Source organism: Sinohyriopsis cumingii, chromosome 1 (genome assembly GCF_028554795.1).
Source record: "Sinohyriopsis cumingii isolate HCF-2022 chromosome 1, ASM2855479v2, whole genome shotgun sequence".
Lineage (NCBI taxonomy): Eukaryota > Metazoa > Mollusca > Bivalvia > Unionida > Unionidae > Sinohyriopsis > Sinohyriopsis cumingii.
In genome coordinates this window covers 178,488,921-178,510,862 of record NC_142961.1, presented here as the reverse complement: position 1 = coordinate 178,510,862, position 21,942 = coordinate 178,488,921, and the positions used below count along the sequence as shown (strand labels likewise).

Genomic DNA, 21,942 nt, shown 5'->3' with positions numbered 1-21,942 from the left:
TACCCTATGCACCCATTAGATGATATTCTACCCCAATTTTCAGGTGCAAAATACTTCCCCAAATTGAATGCACGGTCCGGATACTGAACAATAAAACTGCCATGTCACTCTTCATACCTCACAACTTTCAACACCCCTTACAGCCATTACTGTTTCTTCTGTCTTCCATTTGGTTTGAAATCATCTCAGGATGAATCCCAAAGGCAGACTGATGAGAGTTTTGAAGGTTTAAGTGGTATCGTTTCAATTTGCGACGATACACTAGTTTTTGGATGCACATGCTACGAACATGATACTAATTTGAGAAAAGTTCTCAAACATTCCCTGGAAAAAGGAATCCAGCTAAACGAGGAAAAAGTAGAAGTAGGTGTCACTTAAGTACAGTACTTCAGGCACATTCTGTCAGCAGAAGGTCTCAAACCTGACCCTGTCAAAGTAGCATCGGTCAGAGAAATGAAAATCCCTTGTAACTGCACAGTTAGAAACCATTCTTGGCATGGTTAACTACTTGTCCAAATTTTCCCCAAATTTGGCAGAGGTCACCACTCTGTTAAGACAACTGTTAGTGAAAGACATAGAGTTTTCATGGGACTATCTGCAAATAGATGCATTTCAAAAGGTAAAAGACATAATTACTATAAGACCGGGACCTGTTCTGTCCTATTTTGACCCTAAGAAACCACTGACTTTGCAAGTTGATGTGTCAAATATGGGCTCAGTGCCTCTCTAATGCATAAAAGTCCTTGACCACAACTGAAATTAATTATGCACAGATAGAGAAAGAAATGTTCGCTATACCGTTTGTATGCAAACAGTTCCATCAGTATGTACACACGAGAAAGGTACATGTTAAAACTGACCACCTTCCACTTGTATCTATAATGAAAAACGCCCCTCTATGTAGCCCCACCGTGACTAAATGCATGCCTTTGTAACTTCAGCATTATGACCTAGAGGTAAAACATTACCAAGGTAAGAACATACCCATAGCAGACACACTCTCCGGTAAGATCTTATCTGATACACACCTCACCTTATCTGAAGGTACAGATTATACATGTGCATATGGTGTTATCAGCATTACCTGTATCTGATTGTAAGAAGGAAGAAATTCAATCTCTCACTGAACAAGACCCGCAGCTGGTCATACTAAAAATGGTCATAATTGAAGGATGGACCAAAAAGAGGTCAAGCTGTCAATCAGAGAAAATTGACATTTGGAATTATAGAGATACACTTTCAGTTGTAGATGGGTTAATCTTGAAAGGTCAAACAATAGTCATATCACAAGTCCTCAGGTAGAAAATGTTAAAAACTGTACATTCAGGACATTTAGGTAGTGAGAAGTGTCTGAAAAGAGCCAGAGATGTCTTGTTTTGGCCAAGAATATCAGTTGACATTTCTAATTTAGTGTCAAAATATGCTCTATCTGCTTGGAGCGCAGAAGTTCTAACCAAAATGAACCTCTCACCCCCCATGACATCCCTGAATACCCATTGCAAAAAGTCACCACAGACCTATTTACATGGGACAATAAAGAGTATATTGTTGTAGTAGATTATTTCAGTCGCTACTTTGAAGTTAAGGCACTCGCAAGCTCAAAAAGCTGCACTGCTATCAATCACATGAAAAGCACATTCACACGCTTCGGAATACCGAAGTCGTTGTCAGCAACAATCAAACATGCTAATCTTCCCAAGAGTTTGCAAGCTTCATGAAAGAAAGAGAATTAAACATGTTACATCAAGTCCCACATACCCTCAGTCGAATGGCCTAGTGAAGAAAACAGTTCAAAATGCAAAGAGAATTCTCTCAAAAGCAAAAGCCGATGGCAGAGAACTGCTTATAGGCATATTAGAGTAACAAAGCCATGCTATTGATATCAGGTTCTCACCAGCATAATTTTTGATGGAGAGACAACTCAAATCAATTCTCCCAACAACCCGCGAACTATTAATTCCCAAAACACCAATCACTGCTAATGTAAAAAAAAAATTACACTTCGCAAGAAGAAAACAAAGAATTGTTATAATAAAAGTACAAAACCACTAAAACCACTTAAGGAAGGGGAATCAGCCAGAGTTCAATTCAAAGGTCAAAACTGAGAACCCGCCATTATAATAAGAAAATACAACAAAAGGTCATACTCAGTTCGCACCAAAGATAGTACCATTTATTGTCGCAATAGATGTCAGCTCATGAAAGCTAATGAAACACCTCCCCTGCAATATAATATAAATGCACCCTTCTCTCAGACTGAAAACACACCGTGTACAGCAGTATCACTTCCCACAAATGCCAGTAAATCAGTTTCACAATCAGTGGAATCTCACTGTTTCAGCCAAAGTATGCCTGAGCCTGATGCAACAAACTTACAAAATTGTCAGCAAAGCGGATACTACACACGTACTGAAAGGCTAGTAAAACCAAAGATAATAGAGTCAGTATAATATCACGTCTGAAAACCCGTACATACCCTGGATAAGAAACAGTTGTGAAATCATGTACTCACAGATAAGAGAGACTCGGCTAATAGAACAGTCATTAGTGTATGGTTTTGTTGATAAACACAGACGGTGATTCAAGATAAGGAACAGCAGTGTACATTAAATAGCAATCAAACAAGCAACAGGATCTTTAAAAAATGTACAATGCATTCTCAGTCTGTCTTGGAAGATTTATTCTTTGATCATTGTACTCATTACTATCAAAGATGCACTTGATTTTGATATATTAGTTATAATGGCTCATGATTAATTTAGACAGTTTATTAAAAGTTTAATAAAACCTTTTCTTTGTAAGAAGAGAGATGTAATATTATGCATGTGTAACTGACCAATCAGAATCCTCTGTGCACGAGTCATAGTTCCACTAGGTACTACCTACAGGCATGTGCCTCTTTGTTACCACTCTGTGATAAGACCTCACAGTGTGATGTATGATTTGGAATTTTAACATAGCTTTAACAATTTGTCAGTCATATCGCTACGATGTCTGCAGTGTGGCAGTTTATAGTGATGTCTAGCACTGGGGCATCATGCTGCAGACATGTAGCATGATGTCCCACCCAGTCACATTATCCTGACACCAGGCCGACCAGTCCTTAAACACTAACCTCTTAATGAGCGCCAAGCAAGGCAGCTGCTAGTACCATTTTTGTACGTCTTTGGTATGACTCGGCCAGATATCAAACTATCAAACCCATGACTCCTGCAATAATACAACATATATATATATATATATATATATATATATATATATATATATATATATATATATATATATATATCTATATATATATATATATATATATATATATATATATATATATATATATATATATAAATAAACTGACAATGAACAGTGCAAAACTAGTATCTAACTAGCCAGAGCACTTTTGACTCTTAATGAGTCTATTTCAAAGGCTAATACAAAACATAGAGATGACAAACAAATAAAACACAAAAATCGTTATCTTTGCAAAACTTTGCATGGCTGTTTAATTCCTGTCTTACACATGGACAGAATTTTACTGAGTTTCACCACAGCTACACTTGAGGTTCTTCATATTGAGAAACTAATTTGTAGTGAGTTGTATGAATAATTTATATCATAAAATTCTTTATTTTACACAAAATGAGGAAAAAATATATTTTCTCTATATTTCTGTATCACTGTTTACATGTGTATTTCTTTTTCTACAAAATAACACATGTTATATACCTGAATTACTTACTAACACTACTTTTGGCTGAGGTTGAAAATAACCCAATCAGACCATACCTACCAATATTAATATTACTTATGACTGAGGTTGGAAACCATCCAATCAGACCATACCTACAAAAATTAATATTGCTTCTGGCTGAGGTTGGAAACCATCCAATCAGACCATACCTACCAATATTAATATTGCTTCTGGCTGAGGTTGGAAACCATCCAATCAGACCATACGTACCAATATTAATATTGAATCTGGCTGAGGTTGGAAACTATTCAATCAGACCATACTTACCAATATTAATATAGCTTCTGGCTGAGGTTGGAAACCATCCAATCAGACCATACCGACCAATAATAATATTGCTTCTGGCTGAGGATGGAAACCATCCAATCAGACCATACCTACCAATATTAATACTGCTTCTGGCTGAGGTTAGAAACCATCCAATCAAACCATCCCTACCAATATTAATGTTGCTTCTGGCTGAGGCTGGAAACCATCCAATCAGACCATACTTACCAATATTAATATAGCTTCTGGCTGAGGTTGGAAACCATCCAATCAGACCATACTTACCAATATTAATATTACTTCTGGCTGAGGTTGGAAACCATCCAATCAGACCACAATCTTTGCAGAAATCAGTCAGAGCATTAGCATCTATTTCCACTTCCTGATCACACTGAAATATACAAAGAAAGAAAGAATCTGTAAAATAATAATATTCCTAAACATAAAACTTTTTTATTTCATTACAGAAAGATATTATTTATTAAATATATGCATAAGATATATCCTGAACATTTTGGAATGCTTATATTTTAGATACTACTTCTATCATTAACATTTTACTTGTAAGGTAACTAGTGTGTTACTAGGTACTTCAATTACTTGCCAAGGCAAATCCAAAAGTGTAACCCACCCACTCCAAAACAAATACACATACTATGACCCAAAAACATGATGCAAAATCCCCAAAATATAACAAGCCTTCCTTCTTTGACTGCTGTACTCAAAAAGACTTTTAAAAAATGCTTGGGAAATGTCAGACTGAGTAGTATGGCTAACTTGGAAAGATTTTCATAATGCTTGCCAGTCTGTCACAGTATGATAAGTAGGTCCCTATTTTCTGCATGTAGGAATAAGAAAAAGGAAACAGAACCATTATATATTTGCTTTTGTCATAGTATACTGTACAATATCCATTATTCTTACTTGAAATAACCATAAAGCTAGTACACTTCTACATTAGTAACTGGTTGGCTTGTTCCCAAACAACATAACCATAAAGCTAGTAAACTTCTACATTAGTAGCTGGTTGGCTTGTTCCCAAACAACATAACCATAAAGCTAGTACACTTCTACATTAGTAGCTGGTTGGCTTGTTCCCAAACAACATAACCATAAAGCTAGTACACTTCTACATTAGTAGCTGGTTGGCTTGTTCCCAAACAACATCACACATAACATCAAACTGAACCTTAGTCAGTGGAGTCTTTATTTGGATCAACTTCTTCACTCATTTAACACTGAACTTGAGGAATTAAGTTTTACTAGAGAAAACAGATTCCTAATCTTTGCACCAAAGTGTTCTACATAAAGCATGATCCTGGGAGATTCCTGGGATGGCAGTAATGTTTGGAAACCTTAATACATAAATATACCTCATATAGTAAACACTTATCAAGCTTGACAATGGTATAAAGGAAAACAAAAATTGTGCACTCACAAGGAATGTATGTAATGGATAGATAAATATATATACATATGTATATTTGTAAAGACCTGGAGATGAAACCAAATATAAAAATGTCTGCTTTTTTTTCGTTTGTAAAACAAAAGATATAAAGATAAATATGTACACCCTCTCCATAATGCCCTTCAATGTAACACATGCATGAATTGCATTTCAATAAATGATAGTAAATTACTATGCATTGTTTACTTCATTATAAGGACATCTCACTATTAGGTTGTACACTCAATGGCTCACATGAACACTGGACATCATTATTATGAGGGACTACTGTATATTACAACTCAATGAAACAGATATTTACTTACCTTGTTAGCTAACAGCATCACAGGTACTGGTTCTTCATTGGCCAACATAACCTTAGAGTTTACATCATTCAGCCACTGGAACATAAACTAGGACTATATGCACCAAAAAATATAATACCAGGGTATGGACGTTATTAGGCTGATTGTAGCCAGAAAATAGTAATGTGTGTGTGTGTGTGTGTGTGTGTGTGTGTGTGTGCACGTGCATGTGTGTTTGTGTTCTTTTTGCCAATGTTGAAACCTCATCAAAATACAGGTATCACTCCCTATAAAGTGCCCTAGTATAACACAATACATCATATGACATGGGCATGGGCATGCATATCCCAACATAGGGATGAATGATAATGAACACAAAACCTCAATATATCACTCCCACATATATAACAGGGTACAATTCTGGGACTCTTTCTTAACAGATTTATAACAAGAAACCAATGTACATGTACTTTTAAAACAAACTGCTCTTCTCTTTCACATAATATTATTGAAGGCGTAAAATATCACTCTTCCAACTTGTTTCTTGCCTTTTCATGCTTAAAATACCATATGTAGTCCATATAAGTCATGTCCAAATGCAAACGAAATAGACTCTGATGTGTCATCACTTAATTTTTGGCAGGTCACATTCTATCTTGTTTGTTATACTTATTACTCCTAACAAAATGTACTATAGACCCAGTTATGTCATCACATTATGTGCCAGCAGATCTGGGTTATTGCAGTTGTAGTTGGACTTTAAAGGGAATATTTACTGTATACTGCTTATCATACCATTGTAATAAATTATTTCTGTTTCATAATATCCTAACTTTTTACACTTACTTTCAAAACTTACATTTTCTGTTTCTGAGTTCCTTCTACAGATGAAAAAATAAGAAAAATTCCATGCAGTTTCTATGTTCAACTTTATTACAGTTCATTTTTTTTCTTAAAGGAGCATAAACTTTCTAAATTTTTAATTGCTTTTGTTTTTTTGTAGGGTTCAAAATATCATAACAATTTTAAATTAACCTTGTATTTCATCTAAAAAGGCTGAAAACCATATTTACAGAGAGTCAAACTTTGACATATGTTGGGCTTTCCTTGTCTAAAAATAGAGCTTGTTGACATGTAATATTTATAGAGGGTCAAACTTTGACATATGTAGGACTTTCCTTGTCTAAAAATAGAGCTTGTTGACATGTAATATTGTGACAGGACAAATCACACGGTAAGAGTGGATGTTTATGCTTTCACATTAATTCATGCAATAATAAAAGAATACCAACTGCTGCCACCCATGGGATGATAGAGTTTCAATACATAGCAATTTATTCTCATGGAACTAAAGCTCTTTTTATTCGCAGTATTAGAACAGTGGATAAGTAAAGTTATAGTGTAATTGGGTTGTGGAAGTCAACTCAAAGTTTTACTAATTGAAAGTTTATGTATCACTTCTCTGAGTTTCTCTCCCTCTCATAAAATAAAATAATAAAAGGAGGAGTCCTCTGTATTTTTATCAATATGATAAATGCATATAATCAAATGTTCACCCTTTGTGAAAGTTCAGTGTTAATAAGTGAAGCTGTGTAAGAGTTGCAGCATGGGCATTGAAGACAGATTAACCCACACACATAGATAAACAAAGTCAATTCCACACACTGCCTGCTTACTGACAAGAAACTATGAAAGGAAAAAAGGAAATATTTTGTGGTTTTGGCATAAAGCTTTCAGTACTAGCTTATTTATGGTATTTGTGAAAGCCAAGTTCTTGAGATTGCTAGATATTAAAAGTCTTTAATTATCAAGCATTTGAGGTTAATTATTTTGAAACATCCTTTGTTTTCTCATGTAAACTTACTTCATCTCAATTTTTATAAGTTAAATTCATGTAGCCCCATTGTATCTGTTGTACTTTCTGCTATTTATTCTTTATTGTTTCTTTGTCTTCTTCATGAAAAAATCCCATCTGTACAGATGGTTTTCCACAAAACACATTTCCTCTTCTGAGATGATCGGTCTTCAGTCTTCGTCACACTAATGTTTACATGGAATCATCAACTTCTATGGTAAAAGCCACAGTTGTTCGAATATATACAATTTATTCCTTTGTACTATTTATAAACTAAAAATCAACGCTCAACGTTTTTAACAATCTGAATGACTTAGACTATCTATGTATACACAAGTGTTTTAGAGTGCTTTCTAGGTATGAAAATTGTCTTTTTACAAGGATTACAATCCAGTATAGTTTTATGGATATTTGTGTTTTTTTATATTATGCAGTAGTGCTCATTTCAAGGATTCCATGTTTGATCAATGAATGTAAAGAAAAAAATCTCTTTTGGAATATCCCATTTCTGGAAACATAATCATCAAACTTGATGTTAGACTTGACAATTTCTTAAGTGTAAAGTGATGTTAGTTTCTGCTATTCCTTTTCTGAGATTTTCAGTGGAAAAGATAATGAAACAATTTAAAATCAAGGAAACAATTTAAAATCAAGGAAACAATTTAAAATCAAGGAAACAATTCAAAATAAAGGAAACAATTCAAAATCAAGGAAACAATTTAAATTACCAATTACATGACAAAAATCTTTAATTCACTGTTAATAATGAACAATGCAAAGTAAACAGGATACATGTTCTTCTGAGAATGTCTTGACTCTAGACTGTTCACATGCATAATTAATATACCCAATTCCTAACAGCACACACCAAGGCCTGGAAATCATTAAAAAAAAATCCACCTGAGCTTGAGTTCTGTTTCAGATTTTGTTTCAACCAATCACAAATGATGTTACTTTTGAAAACTTGTTTCTGATTGGCAGATGTTGGAAACTCATCACTGACTCAAGTACAAGTTTTATGATCTCCAGACCTGATTCATTGTGCATACAAGCATAATCTGCCCACAGATCAGGATTACCTTGTTCTCCTTAAATCATCATTATGGCAAATACTGTAGACACTAATCTGCCTGGGCATTACTTGACAGCAAGTCTGGATCAACATTTGCAGTTTGTGCTAGCATAAGACAGTTACTGATGGCAAATAATTTTGTTACAATGAAGGCAAAGTTAAACCTAGTGTAGCTGAAAAATTAAGATAAAATCATTTGTGCAACTGGTAATTACTTACCTTGGTTACAGACTGGAATGTTGCTGGCCTATGATGAAACAATAAGCATTAGTCACATGTCAACTATCTCGACTCTCTATGAGACACAAGATAAATGAACTACCTGGGTAAAAGATAATAATAAAAGAAACAATGGTCCTGAGAATATTATTAATCTGGATAACTGGCATAAACACAACACGTTATATAGTACTGATGAAAATTTACCATCATTTCAACGAAATACTACATTATGATTAAAATCTGTACATGTCATGAAATTCCCATTTTGCTGGCTTATTAAACAAATTGTTACCCTGAAGTAATCCTTTTATGGAATATTAGCCCATGAAATAATATCAAGTGCTGAGGCAATGGGAAAAGTGCTTTACACTCCACAGCAAATGATCCAGGCCAAGATATTTTTGACAAAAACTAGGAACCACTTTCTAAATTGACCATAGAACCCATTACTAAATCCATAAATTTAAAGTCCCAATTGTCAATTATCCTTTGTGGAAACAATATGACCCCCTTCCCAAATAACCATGAAATAAAATTATTGTAAAAAAAAAAATTTAAAAAAAAATTACTGCCACAAAATTGAAATGAATTCACATTTTATCAAGCTGAGACAGTCATATTAAAATGTCTCTGCCCACGGATAAATAACAACAGCTGACCTGGTCTGGTCCATGCAGGATTCAAACCCACATCATTCTGGTCTCAATTCCAATATGCTAACCATCAAGGCCTTCAAAAAGTTTCCAATTCCACTTATACTACTGATAAAAATACAGGATGACTGCAGATCTTGTTAAAAAAAATTATGCGACAAAGAGGTTATCCACTAACAAATAAATACATGAATGAGGTGATTACCATTATTGATAAGCTAGCTTATGCAACATGCCATTTGCTCTGTAACTTGGTAACTTTTAGAAATAATTAATATTGCATTGAAAGCATTCCCTTGTGTTCTGTAACCATCTTGATTTTTTTCTTCAAAACACTGTTCAAATAATAAATGGCAGCAATTATTAATGTGAACAAAAATATTCTACTATTTGTGAAAGTTTAATTTTAAAGCTAATTCATTTACTCAAAGAATAAATGCTTCATTTTGAAACCTAATTTTCTGCACAGTATGTTGTCAACTTATTACACTGGGAGACTTACCGTGTAAGATCAAATACAATAATGGCTGCAATACTGAAAAGAAATGGAAATAACCATTACATTTTAAATTACCATTAGATTTTGAAACATACAGCATCTGCATACAAAGATAAGAAATCCAGAAATCTACCCTTCAGTCAAAAGTGACATCTGTCAATTAAATGCAGCCCAACAGAGATTTCAAATGACTGCTGACCAATTCAGTCCCCAACTAGGCATGAACTCTTACATAGCTGGATGTCTGCTCAAAAGCTTGCCTAAATCAGTCGGGCAAGTAAATAAAATAAAATATACCAGAATTCCAGGCCTGCATGTCCATGCCTATAACCAGTAGGGCAAGTATATAGAATTATTCATAACTGTACAAGAAGGTCATGGCCTGCATGTCCAGCCTACAATAAAAGCACTGCTATAAAACATGAGACCTTGACCCCAAGGTCTAAAGGTTGAACAAGCAAGCTACCAAACTGTCTTAGATTCACAATGATTCATCCAAAGTATTAAGAAAATCTATCAATCTGCAAAAAGAAAATGAAAAAACTTGAACCAAAGTCACAACACTAATCTTTCATGACTAAGACTTAAGCTGCAGCAAAATGGGTATAGCCAACATGTCACAGAATGGGTAAGCCAACATGTCACAGAATGGGTAAGCCAACATGTCATAGAATGGGTAAGCCAACATGTCACAGAATGGGTAAGCCAACATGTCACAGAATGGGTAAGCCAACATGTCATAGAATGGGTAAGCCAACATGTCACAGAATGGGTAAGCCAACATGTCATAGAATGGGTAAGCCAACATGTCATAGAATGGGTAAGCCAACATGTCACAGAATGGGTAAGCCAACATGTCATAGAATGGGTAAGTCAACATGTCATAGAATGCATTGTCTTTGCTTCATAGAAAATATGACCAAATTATAAACCTTAATAGCTATATCACAGGAAACTTATTGATATGTTTCATTTTCCACTAACTTAATTGGGTTAAACAATAAAATCAACAAATTTCAACCCAATATAACTTTTACATTTTTTATCCACATTTCATGAAACTTTCACACATTATGATGAGCTTTGTTTCAAGCACTGGAAATGTTTTCAAAACAAAAGACAAGCTTAAAAAAATAGATATACAATCCAGGCATGGCATTCTCTGTTTATCTTGAGGTTTAATTGTGACCTTTCTTGGACTGTATGAATGTAAACGTTCACTCTTCCCATGCATATAATCAAAATTATACTTTGTAAGCTAAAATTTTATTGTTTTCATGCATTTAAAATGACAGAGGATGTAAACTGAAACAGATGATTATTACAGCTTTCAAGTATTCCCAAGCCATTAAAAACATTAAGTACATAGTTCTATGGTGTATATAGTTGTATCTCAGTACAGAAGAAAACTTATTATTCCCTCATGTTGGCTTATACTACAATGCCATGTGTGTGTGTGTGTGTGTATTAAGGAAATTTGAAGAATGATATATATTCTGCACTATGAAATCTCACTGAAAAATGCAAGTCTGTCTGTCTATCTATCTATCTATCTATCTGTCTGTCTGTCTGTACATCCATCTTTCTTTGTTTTTTTCTCTTTTGTCTGTCTGTTTGGTGCTTATACAAGCTATATGTTGAAAATTTCCCTACATACTTACGCATATTTGTAATAAACTCTTGTCATATGACCAAACCTCTCATGTCCAGCTATATCCCTGGAAAACACAATGTAAATTTCATTTCTAAAAGTAGCCTCATGGTTTCAAAACTAAACTTACCTAGCATCTTTTGTGGTTTAAAGTTTTGAAAAGTGATATAGTCATTCTCCACGATACCATCTACCTTTTCTTAATTACTATTATTTATCCCCATACTATTTATTTAAATTACTATTATTTATCTCCATAAATTTTATTTAAAAAAATCAATGGGTTTTATTGTGTCCATCAGTTTTTCTATTAATTCACTGATCAGATACCACACCTGCCAGGTGGAATTTCTTGAAACTATACATATATATATATATATATATATATATATATATATATATATATATATATATATATATATATATATATTCTTCTTGTGGTAACCATCTGCAAAAAATAGGGTCATCCTTGTCTCTTGACTTGTGTCAGGGTTAAAGGTCAAATATAAAAATAACTAATTCCTGCAGGCTCAGTAATGGTGAACAGATCCATTGCACCCTTCTGCATGCTGTAAGAAGGAACTGATACAGTTGGCTAGTGGCAAACAAACAGGATTTGTTACTGAATGGGAGCATGCTTAAATCCCATCATCGGATAAAACAAGCCGGGCTACTGTGGTATATCTTTTGGCAAGGCACTGTTCCAACTGTCACTTTCACTAAATAACCTACTTGTGTTGCTGTGCCATAAAACAAACCAAAAAAAAACAAAAAAACAATTGCAATGGCATTTGACAATATTTTATGAAGAAACGTTTTTACATACAATCATAGCAGGAAGCCAGAGATTCATATATGTGACAGGTTTTGTATTGTGATCCATAGAATCACTCTCAGGGAGAGAGGTATCAGTGGTGAGTGTGGAGTTTTCTGAGAATTTGGTATATGTAGTACAGAGGATGGGGATTTGTGCTAGTGATTCCTTGCATTTGCTCCAGGCGAGTGGTCTAAAGCGCTCTCCATTATGGATCAATGCCATCTCACCTCTGTCTGCGTGGGTTCGAGTCTAGGATTCGGCCAATGTGGGTATGTGAGAAAGCTTGCCAGTAGCTTTTCATGGGTCGGTGGTTGTTCCTGGGGTTTTCCCAGGTTCTTCCTCCACCATTAATGCTGAAAAATGGTGTTAAACCCCATAACAACAACAACTTTTTTAAAAATATTAATCTTACTCAACCATAAAAAGCATTTTGTCAAGAGTGTACTGTACACTCAACCATAAAAAACATTATGCCAAGGGTGTATGACACTCATTTATAAAGAACAATATGTTGTCAAGTGTATTATACACTCAACCATTATGAAAATTTCATCATGAGTGTAGGATACACTCAACAATAAAGAATATTTTGTCAGGTGTGTATGATTACCCTCACCTAGAGAGGACATTTCATCAGGAGTGTATGATGCACTCAACCTTACAGAACCTTTCATCAGGAAGTTGATTAATGTTTCAAAATATAGCTCCTGGCAACATCACCTTGAGTCTCTGAAAGTTAATCTAAACAATGGCAGAACGGGTGAGACAAGAATCTTTTGTGACCGCGCTGGGTCATTTTTTTTAGTGTATTCTAGTTTTTATGATTAAAGGCATGCTATTATCATATTATGTTTATTATTATCTTGTTTGAAATACAGATATACATCCTCTTTTCATCAAAACTGAAGAAAAAAAACCCAGAAAAATATATGAAATTTCAAGAAAAAAATACACTTTAATGAGGCGTTGAAGGGAAAAGGAAGCAGAAATTAGGTTACTGTGATTGACCCAAGAGAAGGGAAAGACACAGCAGCTTGAAGATGCTGTCAATGCTTTTTGATGGATGGTCTCTCTCTATAATAAAGATTAAAGGCTATCATCCAGGAACAAAATGTTGATATTACCTTATTAAACATGCTTATTATAGGGTACCATTCAGGAATGAAATGCACATATTGCTATATAAACAAACTTATTAAAGGGTACCATCCTGGAATTAAATATAGATATTACCATATATACAAGCTTATTAAAGGGTACCATCCAGGAATTAAATATAGATATTACCATATATACAAGCTTATTAAAGGGTACCATCCAGGAATTAAATATAGATATTACCATATATACAAGCTTATTAAAGGGTACCATCCAGGAATTAAATATAGATATTACCATATATACAAGCTTATTAAAGGGTACCATCCAGGAATAAAATGTAGATATTACCATATATACAAGCTTATTAAAGGGTACCATCCAGGAATTAAATATAGATATTACCATATATACAAGCTTATTAAAGGGTACCATCCAGGAATAAAATGTAGATATTACCATATATACAAGCTTATTAAAGGGTACCATCCAGGAATTAAATATAGATATTACCATATATACAAGCTTATTAAAGGGTACCATCCAGGAATTAAATATAGATATTACCATATATACAAGTTTATTAAAGGGTACCATCCAGGAATTAAATATAGATATTACCATATATACAAGCTTATTAAAGGGTACCATCCAGGAATTAAATATAGATATTACCATATATACAAGCTTATTAAAGGGTACCATCCAGGAATTAAATATAGATATTACCATAGATACAAGGGTACCATTCAGGAATTAAATATAGATATTACCATATATACAAGCTTATTAAAGGGTACCATCCAGGAATTAAATGTAGATATTACCATATATACAAGCTTATTAAAGGGTACCATCCAGGAATAAAATGTAGATATTACCATAGATACAAGCTTATTAAAGGGTACCATCCAGGAATAAAATGTAGATATTACCATAGATACAAGGGTACCATTCAGGAATTAAATGTAGATATTACAATATATACAAGCTTATTAAAGGGTACCATCCAGGAATTAAATGTAGATATTACCATAGATACAAGCTTATTAAAGGGTACCATCCAGGAATTAAATGTAGATATTACCATAGATACAAGCTTAGTAAAGGGTACCATCCAGGAATTAAATGTAGATATTACCATAGATACAAGCTTATTAAAGGGTACCATCCAGGAATAAAATGTAGATATTACCATAGATACAAGGGTACCATTCAGGAATTAAATGTAGATATTACAATATATACAAGCTTATTAAAGGGTACCATCCAGGAATTAAATGTAGATATTACAATATATACAAGCTTATTAAAGGGTACCATCCAGGAATTAAATGTAGATATTACCATAGATACAAGCTTATTAAAGGGTACCATCCAGGAATTAAATGTAGATATTACCATAGATACAAGCTTAGTAAAGGGTACCATCCAGGAATTAAATGTAGATATTACCATAGATACAAGCTTATTAAAGGGTACCATCCAGGAATAAAATGTAGATATTACCATAGATACAAGGGTACCATTCAGGAATTAAATGTAGATATTACAATATATACAAGCTTATTAAAGGGTACCATCCAGGAATTAAATGTAGATATTACCATAGATACAAGCTTATTAAAGGGTACCATCCAGGAATAAAATGTAGATATTACCATAGATACAAGCTTAGTAAAGGGTACCATCCAGGAATTAAATGTAGATATTACCATAGATACAAGCTTATTAAAGGGTACCATCCAGGAATAAAATGTAGATATTACCATAGATACAAGGGTACCATTCAGGAATTAAATGTAGATATTACCATATATACAAGCTTATTAAAGGGTACCATCCAGGAATTAAATGTAGATATTACCATAGATACAAGCTTATTAAAGGGTACCATCCAGGAATAAAATGTAGATATTACCATAGATACAAGGGTACCATTCAGGAATTAAATGTAGATATTACCATATATACAAGCTTATTAAAGGGTACCATCCAGGAATTAAATGTAGATATTACCATAGATACAAGCTTATTAAAGGGTACCATCCAGGAACTGAATGTAGATATTACCATATATACAACCTTATTAAAGGGTACCATCCAGGAACTGAATGTAGATATTACCATATATACAACCTTATTAAAGGGTACCATCCAGAAATAAAATGTAATTATTACTATATATATGTGCTAATGAAAGGGCATCATTCAGGAAGTTAAATGTCAATATTGCCATCTATACTTGCTTACAAGATGAGTCCAACTGCAAACTGCATATCTGCTGTCACATAATGTGCCATCAGTCTGGGTCTGTGCAGTTTGTTAGAAGCAATCAGTAGAACAAACAATATAGGCTCCGATCTGCCTGTGTATTATGTTATGACAGATCAGGATGTATGTTGTTTGCAGCTGGACCCGACTAGTGAGTATATATGATATTAACATCAAGCTCTTACTAGCTGTGCTATTAAGGGTAGACAGGATGACATCAAGAGTTGTATTATTAAGGGTAGACAGGATGACATCCAAGGTGTGCTATTAAGGGTTTACAGGATGACATCAAAGGTGTGCTATTAAGGGTAGAGAGGATGACATCAAAGGTGTGCTATTAAGGGAAGACAGGATGACATCAAAGGTGTGCTATTAAGGGTATACAGGATGACATCAAAGGTGTGCTATTAAGGGTATACAGGATGACATCAAAGGTGTATTATTAAGGGTAGACAGGATGACATCAAAGGTGTGCTATTAAGGGAAGACAGGATGACATCAAAGGTGTGCTATTAAGGGTATACAGGATGACATCAAAGGTGTGCTATTAAGGGTATACAGGATGACATCAAAGGTGTATTATTAAGGGTAGAGAGGATGACATCAAAGGTGTGCTATTAAGGGCAGAGAGGATGACATCAAAGGTGTGCTATTAAGGGCACAGAGGATGACATCAAAGGCAAAGGTGGAGAGGGGATTGCTCTCAACTGGTGTCTTATGACTAGTGATTTTTTTAGGCTTTCAATTTCAAATTTTGCTCAAAAATCTCTCATTTTTTTGTTTATAATTTCCATGAATGTGGTTGGAAACAAAACTGAATACAACAAAACATACCTTGACCTGACCTTTAAAACCAACATTAGCCTACTGTAATTCTTGAAACAATAACAATACATTTAAGCAATTAAAATACATTTAAAACCATTTATTAATAATTGTTGCTGCATTTAGACATTTAAATCGCTGTACACTTGGATCCATTCAACATAAGCACTGTAACTCAGGCTTCAACACACTGATTCTCATTTTCAGACATGTTTCAGTGAAATACACTGCAAGAAACATCCTGAAATTTTAATTTTTGCTGTTAAATTCTGTATCACACAAAGATGGTTCATTGTATAGTATTTCTAAGACATTTTTCTGAAATAATATTGGGAATTTATTTAATTTAGTGGATATCAATTTCTGGAGCTAAACAAAAATATTACATACCGTATATACTCACTTCTAAGTCCAAATGCAAACTGCACAGATCAGGTTCTACCACTGCATAATAAGCTGGCATAACTGGGTCTATACAGCTTGTTAGGAGTAATCAGTAGAACAAACAACATAGATCCTCATCTGCTGGTACATTATCCAACAGCAGATCAGGGTCTATGTTGTTTGCATTTGGACTAGACTTATAAATGGGTGCATATGGTATTTGTTCACAAATAAATTTGAAGTTTGTGTAAAGGATTATTTTGTTTTCACAGAAGGTTCATTGTTCAGATGTTTTAAATTCAGAGTTAAATACAGCTAAGAAATCCACAAAATTCTGGCCTCTCACAAATAATGGTGAATTTACAGTATTTTGCTCTGTGTTGAACTTACCAAAGTTGGAGATTTATTTTTGTCTTTTCATCCCAATCAAGATTTTTCAAAGCGAAGTCAACTCCTATTGTCAACTTGTAGTTCTCTGAGAAGAAATCTGTAAGTACAGAAATAACTACAGTACTACCTCATTATAATGATATTCATGGAAGCCAAGGAGTATAATGCCTTTTAATGAAGTATACTACAACTTTACTACCACCTAATTAAATGGGGTCAGTGACCATACTTGCCTTATAAAAAGAATTGTGTGATAATGAAGGGCACTATAATGAATGACAACTGTATCTAATACCACTGTTTAGCTTTCCATATAAAATAGCTCAATGTGTATAAATCCCTGAATAAATAATTATGTCAATGTAATAAAAAAAACATTATAAGTACTTTACAATTGTTGGAGTGTTGATGTTACAATATTTCTATGACGACAGACCTAGGCTTGATGATAAACCCACACATTATTGTACAATTCTGGCAATTGTTCACTAAGGATAACAAGACAGTCTCTACTTTTTTTTAAAATAAAAGATTATATTGATGTCAGCTTTTATTGTGTGAGATAATTTGTACCAATTCCACTTTCATAGTAGATCTTCACAGAAATAAGGATTTGTAATTAAATGCCATAAGCTATAATTCTCTGAAAACGTTGAACCCATCATACTGAAAACTAAAGTCCAAAGTTGAAAATTGAACAAAAAGAAACAGGACCAGAAATTGGGACTCGTGTAAGTGAGGACTTAGTAACAAGGACTTACATCTTAGGATTGGTCTTAATTAGAACATGCAAATATTATTTCATAAATTTCATTAGAAATGAGCCCAGGCATGCATGAACTGAACATACATGTGTTTGTACATGAACGGCTTTAATACATGCAGTGTTACAGTCTGGTACTAAAAAGTGTTACAGAGTATTTACGGACAGTCTTTAGTCAAAACATCAGTGAAAAGTTGTATTCCAAGGGATCAAATATCAGTAAAAAAATAATTTACAAGGGCAATTTTAAATGCCTCTACATCAGTGAGATCAAAGGACACCAAAGAAGCACACACACAGAGTAGCCATAAAAAAATTAAAATATGATAGGGTACTTTAAAAGAACCAATCATTGCTTTGTAGTACTAGTAGTGGAGATCAGTTAACAGTAGACTTATTTTAAGTTTTTTAAATCTAGAACTGCAATTCTGTAAATAAGAGACAATGTGTCTCTTAAGAGGTTCATCAATTGTAGTAAGTCTATAAATAAGAGACAATGTGTCTTCTAGGAAGTTTATCAATTGTAGTAATTAGAGTTTTTTTATACTACTGATGGAGTATTAGCCAAAGTGTGCACACTTTCAAGGTAAAGTAGCATAATGTTCAACTATATTGTGCTCAGGTTTCATTCATAAACTGAGTGGCGTGTGAACACTCAATAAAATGTTAAGATCATTTTAGTTTTGACTGTGTTATTCATATAACATAAAAGAATAACCAGTATGCTTCTTTCAAGTAATAATAAAAATATTATTGAGAGAGCATTGAGAACTATTGAGCCCTTATTCATGTGACATTGATCCCTTGCATGTTCTGGCTTTGTACACAGACTTTCTCAATACTCACTTAATAACCTTCAATTCAATGTAAAACAGACATAGTGTTTGGAATAATGTTTCAAATTTCCCTTGGTTCCAGAAAAACTGATAAATATAAATCTGTCTGGTCATAGTTACCATAGGAATTTTAAATATAAATGTAGGGTCCTTAGGGTAAAAAATAATATCCATGTTTCCTACTGCACTTGTTTTAAGATTATGGTAGTTAGGGATTTTTAAAAAATAAAAACGTTATACATTTTGTAACTATAATGATTTGTATTTATAATGTACTAAGTGCTTCAAGTACTGGGAAAAACTGGCTCAGTTAGATGCACAAATCAATTTTGGATTTTTTTGTTACATTTTCTTTTTAAGCAGGAGAGGTACAAGTTGAGTTGGCCAACTGGAAACATATTTTTTGTGTCATCTCACTTTTCATTTCTATATAGTGACATTATGTTATGAAATTTAATGCAAATAGATTCTTAATAAAGCATTCTGTATTCATCCAGTGTTAGATGTTTTTTAAATATAAGAATAGCTTCAATGTTACAGTTTTGCTGATATTAGTAACTTCAGTGACAGAGTTTTGCTGATTTTCATTGTTGGAGTTTTGCTCATTTTAGTAACTTATGATTACCTTCTGTATACCTTCTGATGATGGATGTTTTACCTGCAAAACAGAATGAAAGTGTGAAATCTACAAGGATGATATCAAATTCTCAAAAAATAGACTAAAAATAATTCAAGAAATAAATGCTGCATAATCCAAGATACAAAGGACAAGGTATACCATATATATTCACATATTAGTTAAGTCAAAGTGCAAACAATATAGTCACTGATATGTCATCACATAATGGGTTCAGGGTCTATGTTGTTTGTTACACTGATTGCACATAGCAAACTGCATAAACCCAAATCTGCCATTGCATCATTTGTAGGCTTTAAAGCTAAGAATATCTTACCCAATGTGTTTATATAACATAAGTCTATATCCATCAATTTAGCAAACAGTTGTCTCATCAAAATACTCCACCAGGCAATGACCTAGGATCTTAATGCAAAATCAATGACATCTATAATATCTGATGTATGCCTGCTATCAATGCATAAATGAAGTTGTATTAGAAAATATCTGCATACTTAACCTTTGACCTCCTTCCTTATAGAGGCCTTTGTGGCAGGAACAAAAAATTATACCTCTTTTAAAGATGGTTACTTCAGGGGCAACATAACTACAAGGTTTCGTGAAATTTCGTACTGTGGTTTAGGACAGACGGAGACTATTCCAATATCCGCGATACTCTTTTTAAAGCATGGAGATAGGACTAGTAAAGCGTGTTTCATTGAATACTGTAATAAATAAATAAAATAAGTAATGAAAGAAAAAGAGAAAGAAAGAACATCCAAACATACACTTTAAACAAACAAAATAGAAAACTTTGGTTCAAAGCCCTCAAATGTTCAGCGGAAAGGTGTCAAAACTGAAAGTAGATTTCGATTACGTAATTTATTATATGATACTAAGTAATGAAGCTATATGTAGAACCCGTACTAACTTTTAAATTAAAAAGTTGATGACAACAAAATTTTCATCCTAAATTTATGATTGATTATCAGAAATACCGTTCCACTCACCTACTCCGAATTCTCCAATAACTAGAATTTTATATAGGTGTTCTTTAACCTGTACTCGATTTGCGGCAGGTGACGCCGCCATTTTGACTCAATCATATGATTTAATCACGTGAGAATATTTTGGATACGGTTGAAACACGGGTGTACGGGTACTGGTTAAGTAATCTTTATAAGAAATCGGCACATATATCTAAAACACATATACACAATCTATATTGATTGATTTCTACCCACTAAACATATACACACAGTAGCTATTGATTGATTACTATCCACTATTTTAAAAATTTAATAGTATAAATAAAATTTAGGATTGTTGATAAAAGCCAAATTACAAGCATACGTTTAATCATAAGTCATACAGTGTCACATAATTGTACTTGACTTTACAAAGAAACATATTATCACACATATGGACCATATCTTGTTACGCACAAACCTCTCTCTCTCTCTCTCACACACACACACAGGGGCGGCTGCAGAACTATAGGGAGGGGGGAGGCCAACATGTGGTCATCTTACGATTTATGGATATAGGCCAATGCAATGGGGGGGGGGGGGGGGCAAGTGCCCCTATGTGCGGGGGCGCGTGCACACACACGCGAGATACCACTGACTACCGGCCCTAAGATGTGCGGGGCCCAAGGCAGCAAGCGATGAGCACGGGGGCCCCAAGCCAAAAAATTGCAATACGGAGTTGATTTCCTGAAAGCGCGAGGCCCACGGCGATTGCCTAGTTCGCCTTGCCCTAGGGCCGGGCCTCTGTGTGTGTGTGTGTGTGTGTGTGTGATCTGGATTTTTAACGTAGCTTTAATAAAAAAAAATAATCAGTCATATCGCTACGATGTCTGCAGTGCGGCAGTTTATAGTGATGTCTAGCACTGGGGCTTCATGACGCAAGCATGTAGCATGAAGTCCTACCCAATCGTATTATCCTGACACCAGGCCGACCAGTCCTAACAGTAACCTCTTAATGCGGAGCGCCTAGAGAGGCAGCTGTTAATAACATTTTTAAAAGTCTTTGATATGACTCAATCGAGGTTCGAACCCGCGACCTTCCGCATCCGAGGCGGACGCTCTAACCACTAGGCCACCGGAGAGCTGTCCACAACCTTTGTAGATAACACTCTCCTCGTCACTATGGATGTAAGATAAGATAAGATTTATTTACTTAACGTCGGCTTGATTTAAAACAACAATTTAACATCAG

At 34.2% G+C, this 21,942-nt stretch overlaps 1 protein-coding gene across 1 annotated transcript in view; it reads right to left on the bottom strand.

Moving 5' to 3' along the window:
- Positions 1-20,814, bottom strand: part of LOC149808462 (ras-related protein Rab-38-like) — a 42,389-nt gene extending 21,575 nt beyond the window's left edge. The window contains exons 1-8 of the mRNA XM_089968979.1: positions 20,733-20,814; positions 19,732-19,764; positions 17,508-17,604; positions 11,730-11,786; positions 10,072-10,104; positions 8,914-8,941; positions 5,789-5,863; positions 4,301-4,406 (exon numbers count right to left, since the gene is read on the bottom strand). Coding sequence (XP_089825105.1) covers positions 4,301-4,406; positions 5,789-5,863; positions 8,914-8,941; positions 10,072-10,104; positions 11,730-11,786; positions 17,508-17,604; positions 19,732-19,764; positions 20,733-20,814 — 511 coding nt within the window. The remainder of the gene's footprint in view (positions 1-4,300; positions 4,407-5,788; positions 5,864-8,913; positions 8,942-10,071; positions 10,105-11,729; positions 11,787-17,507; positions 17,605-19,731; positions 19,765-20,732) is intronic.
- Positions 20,815-21,942: the final 1,128 nt, after the last annotated feature.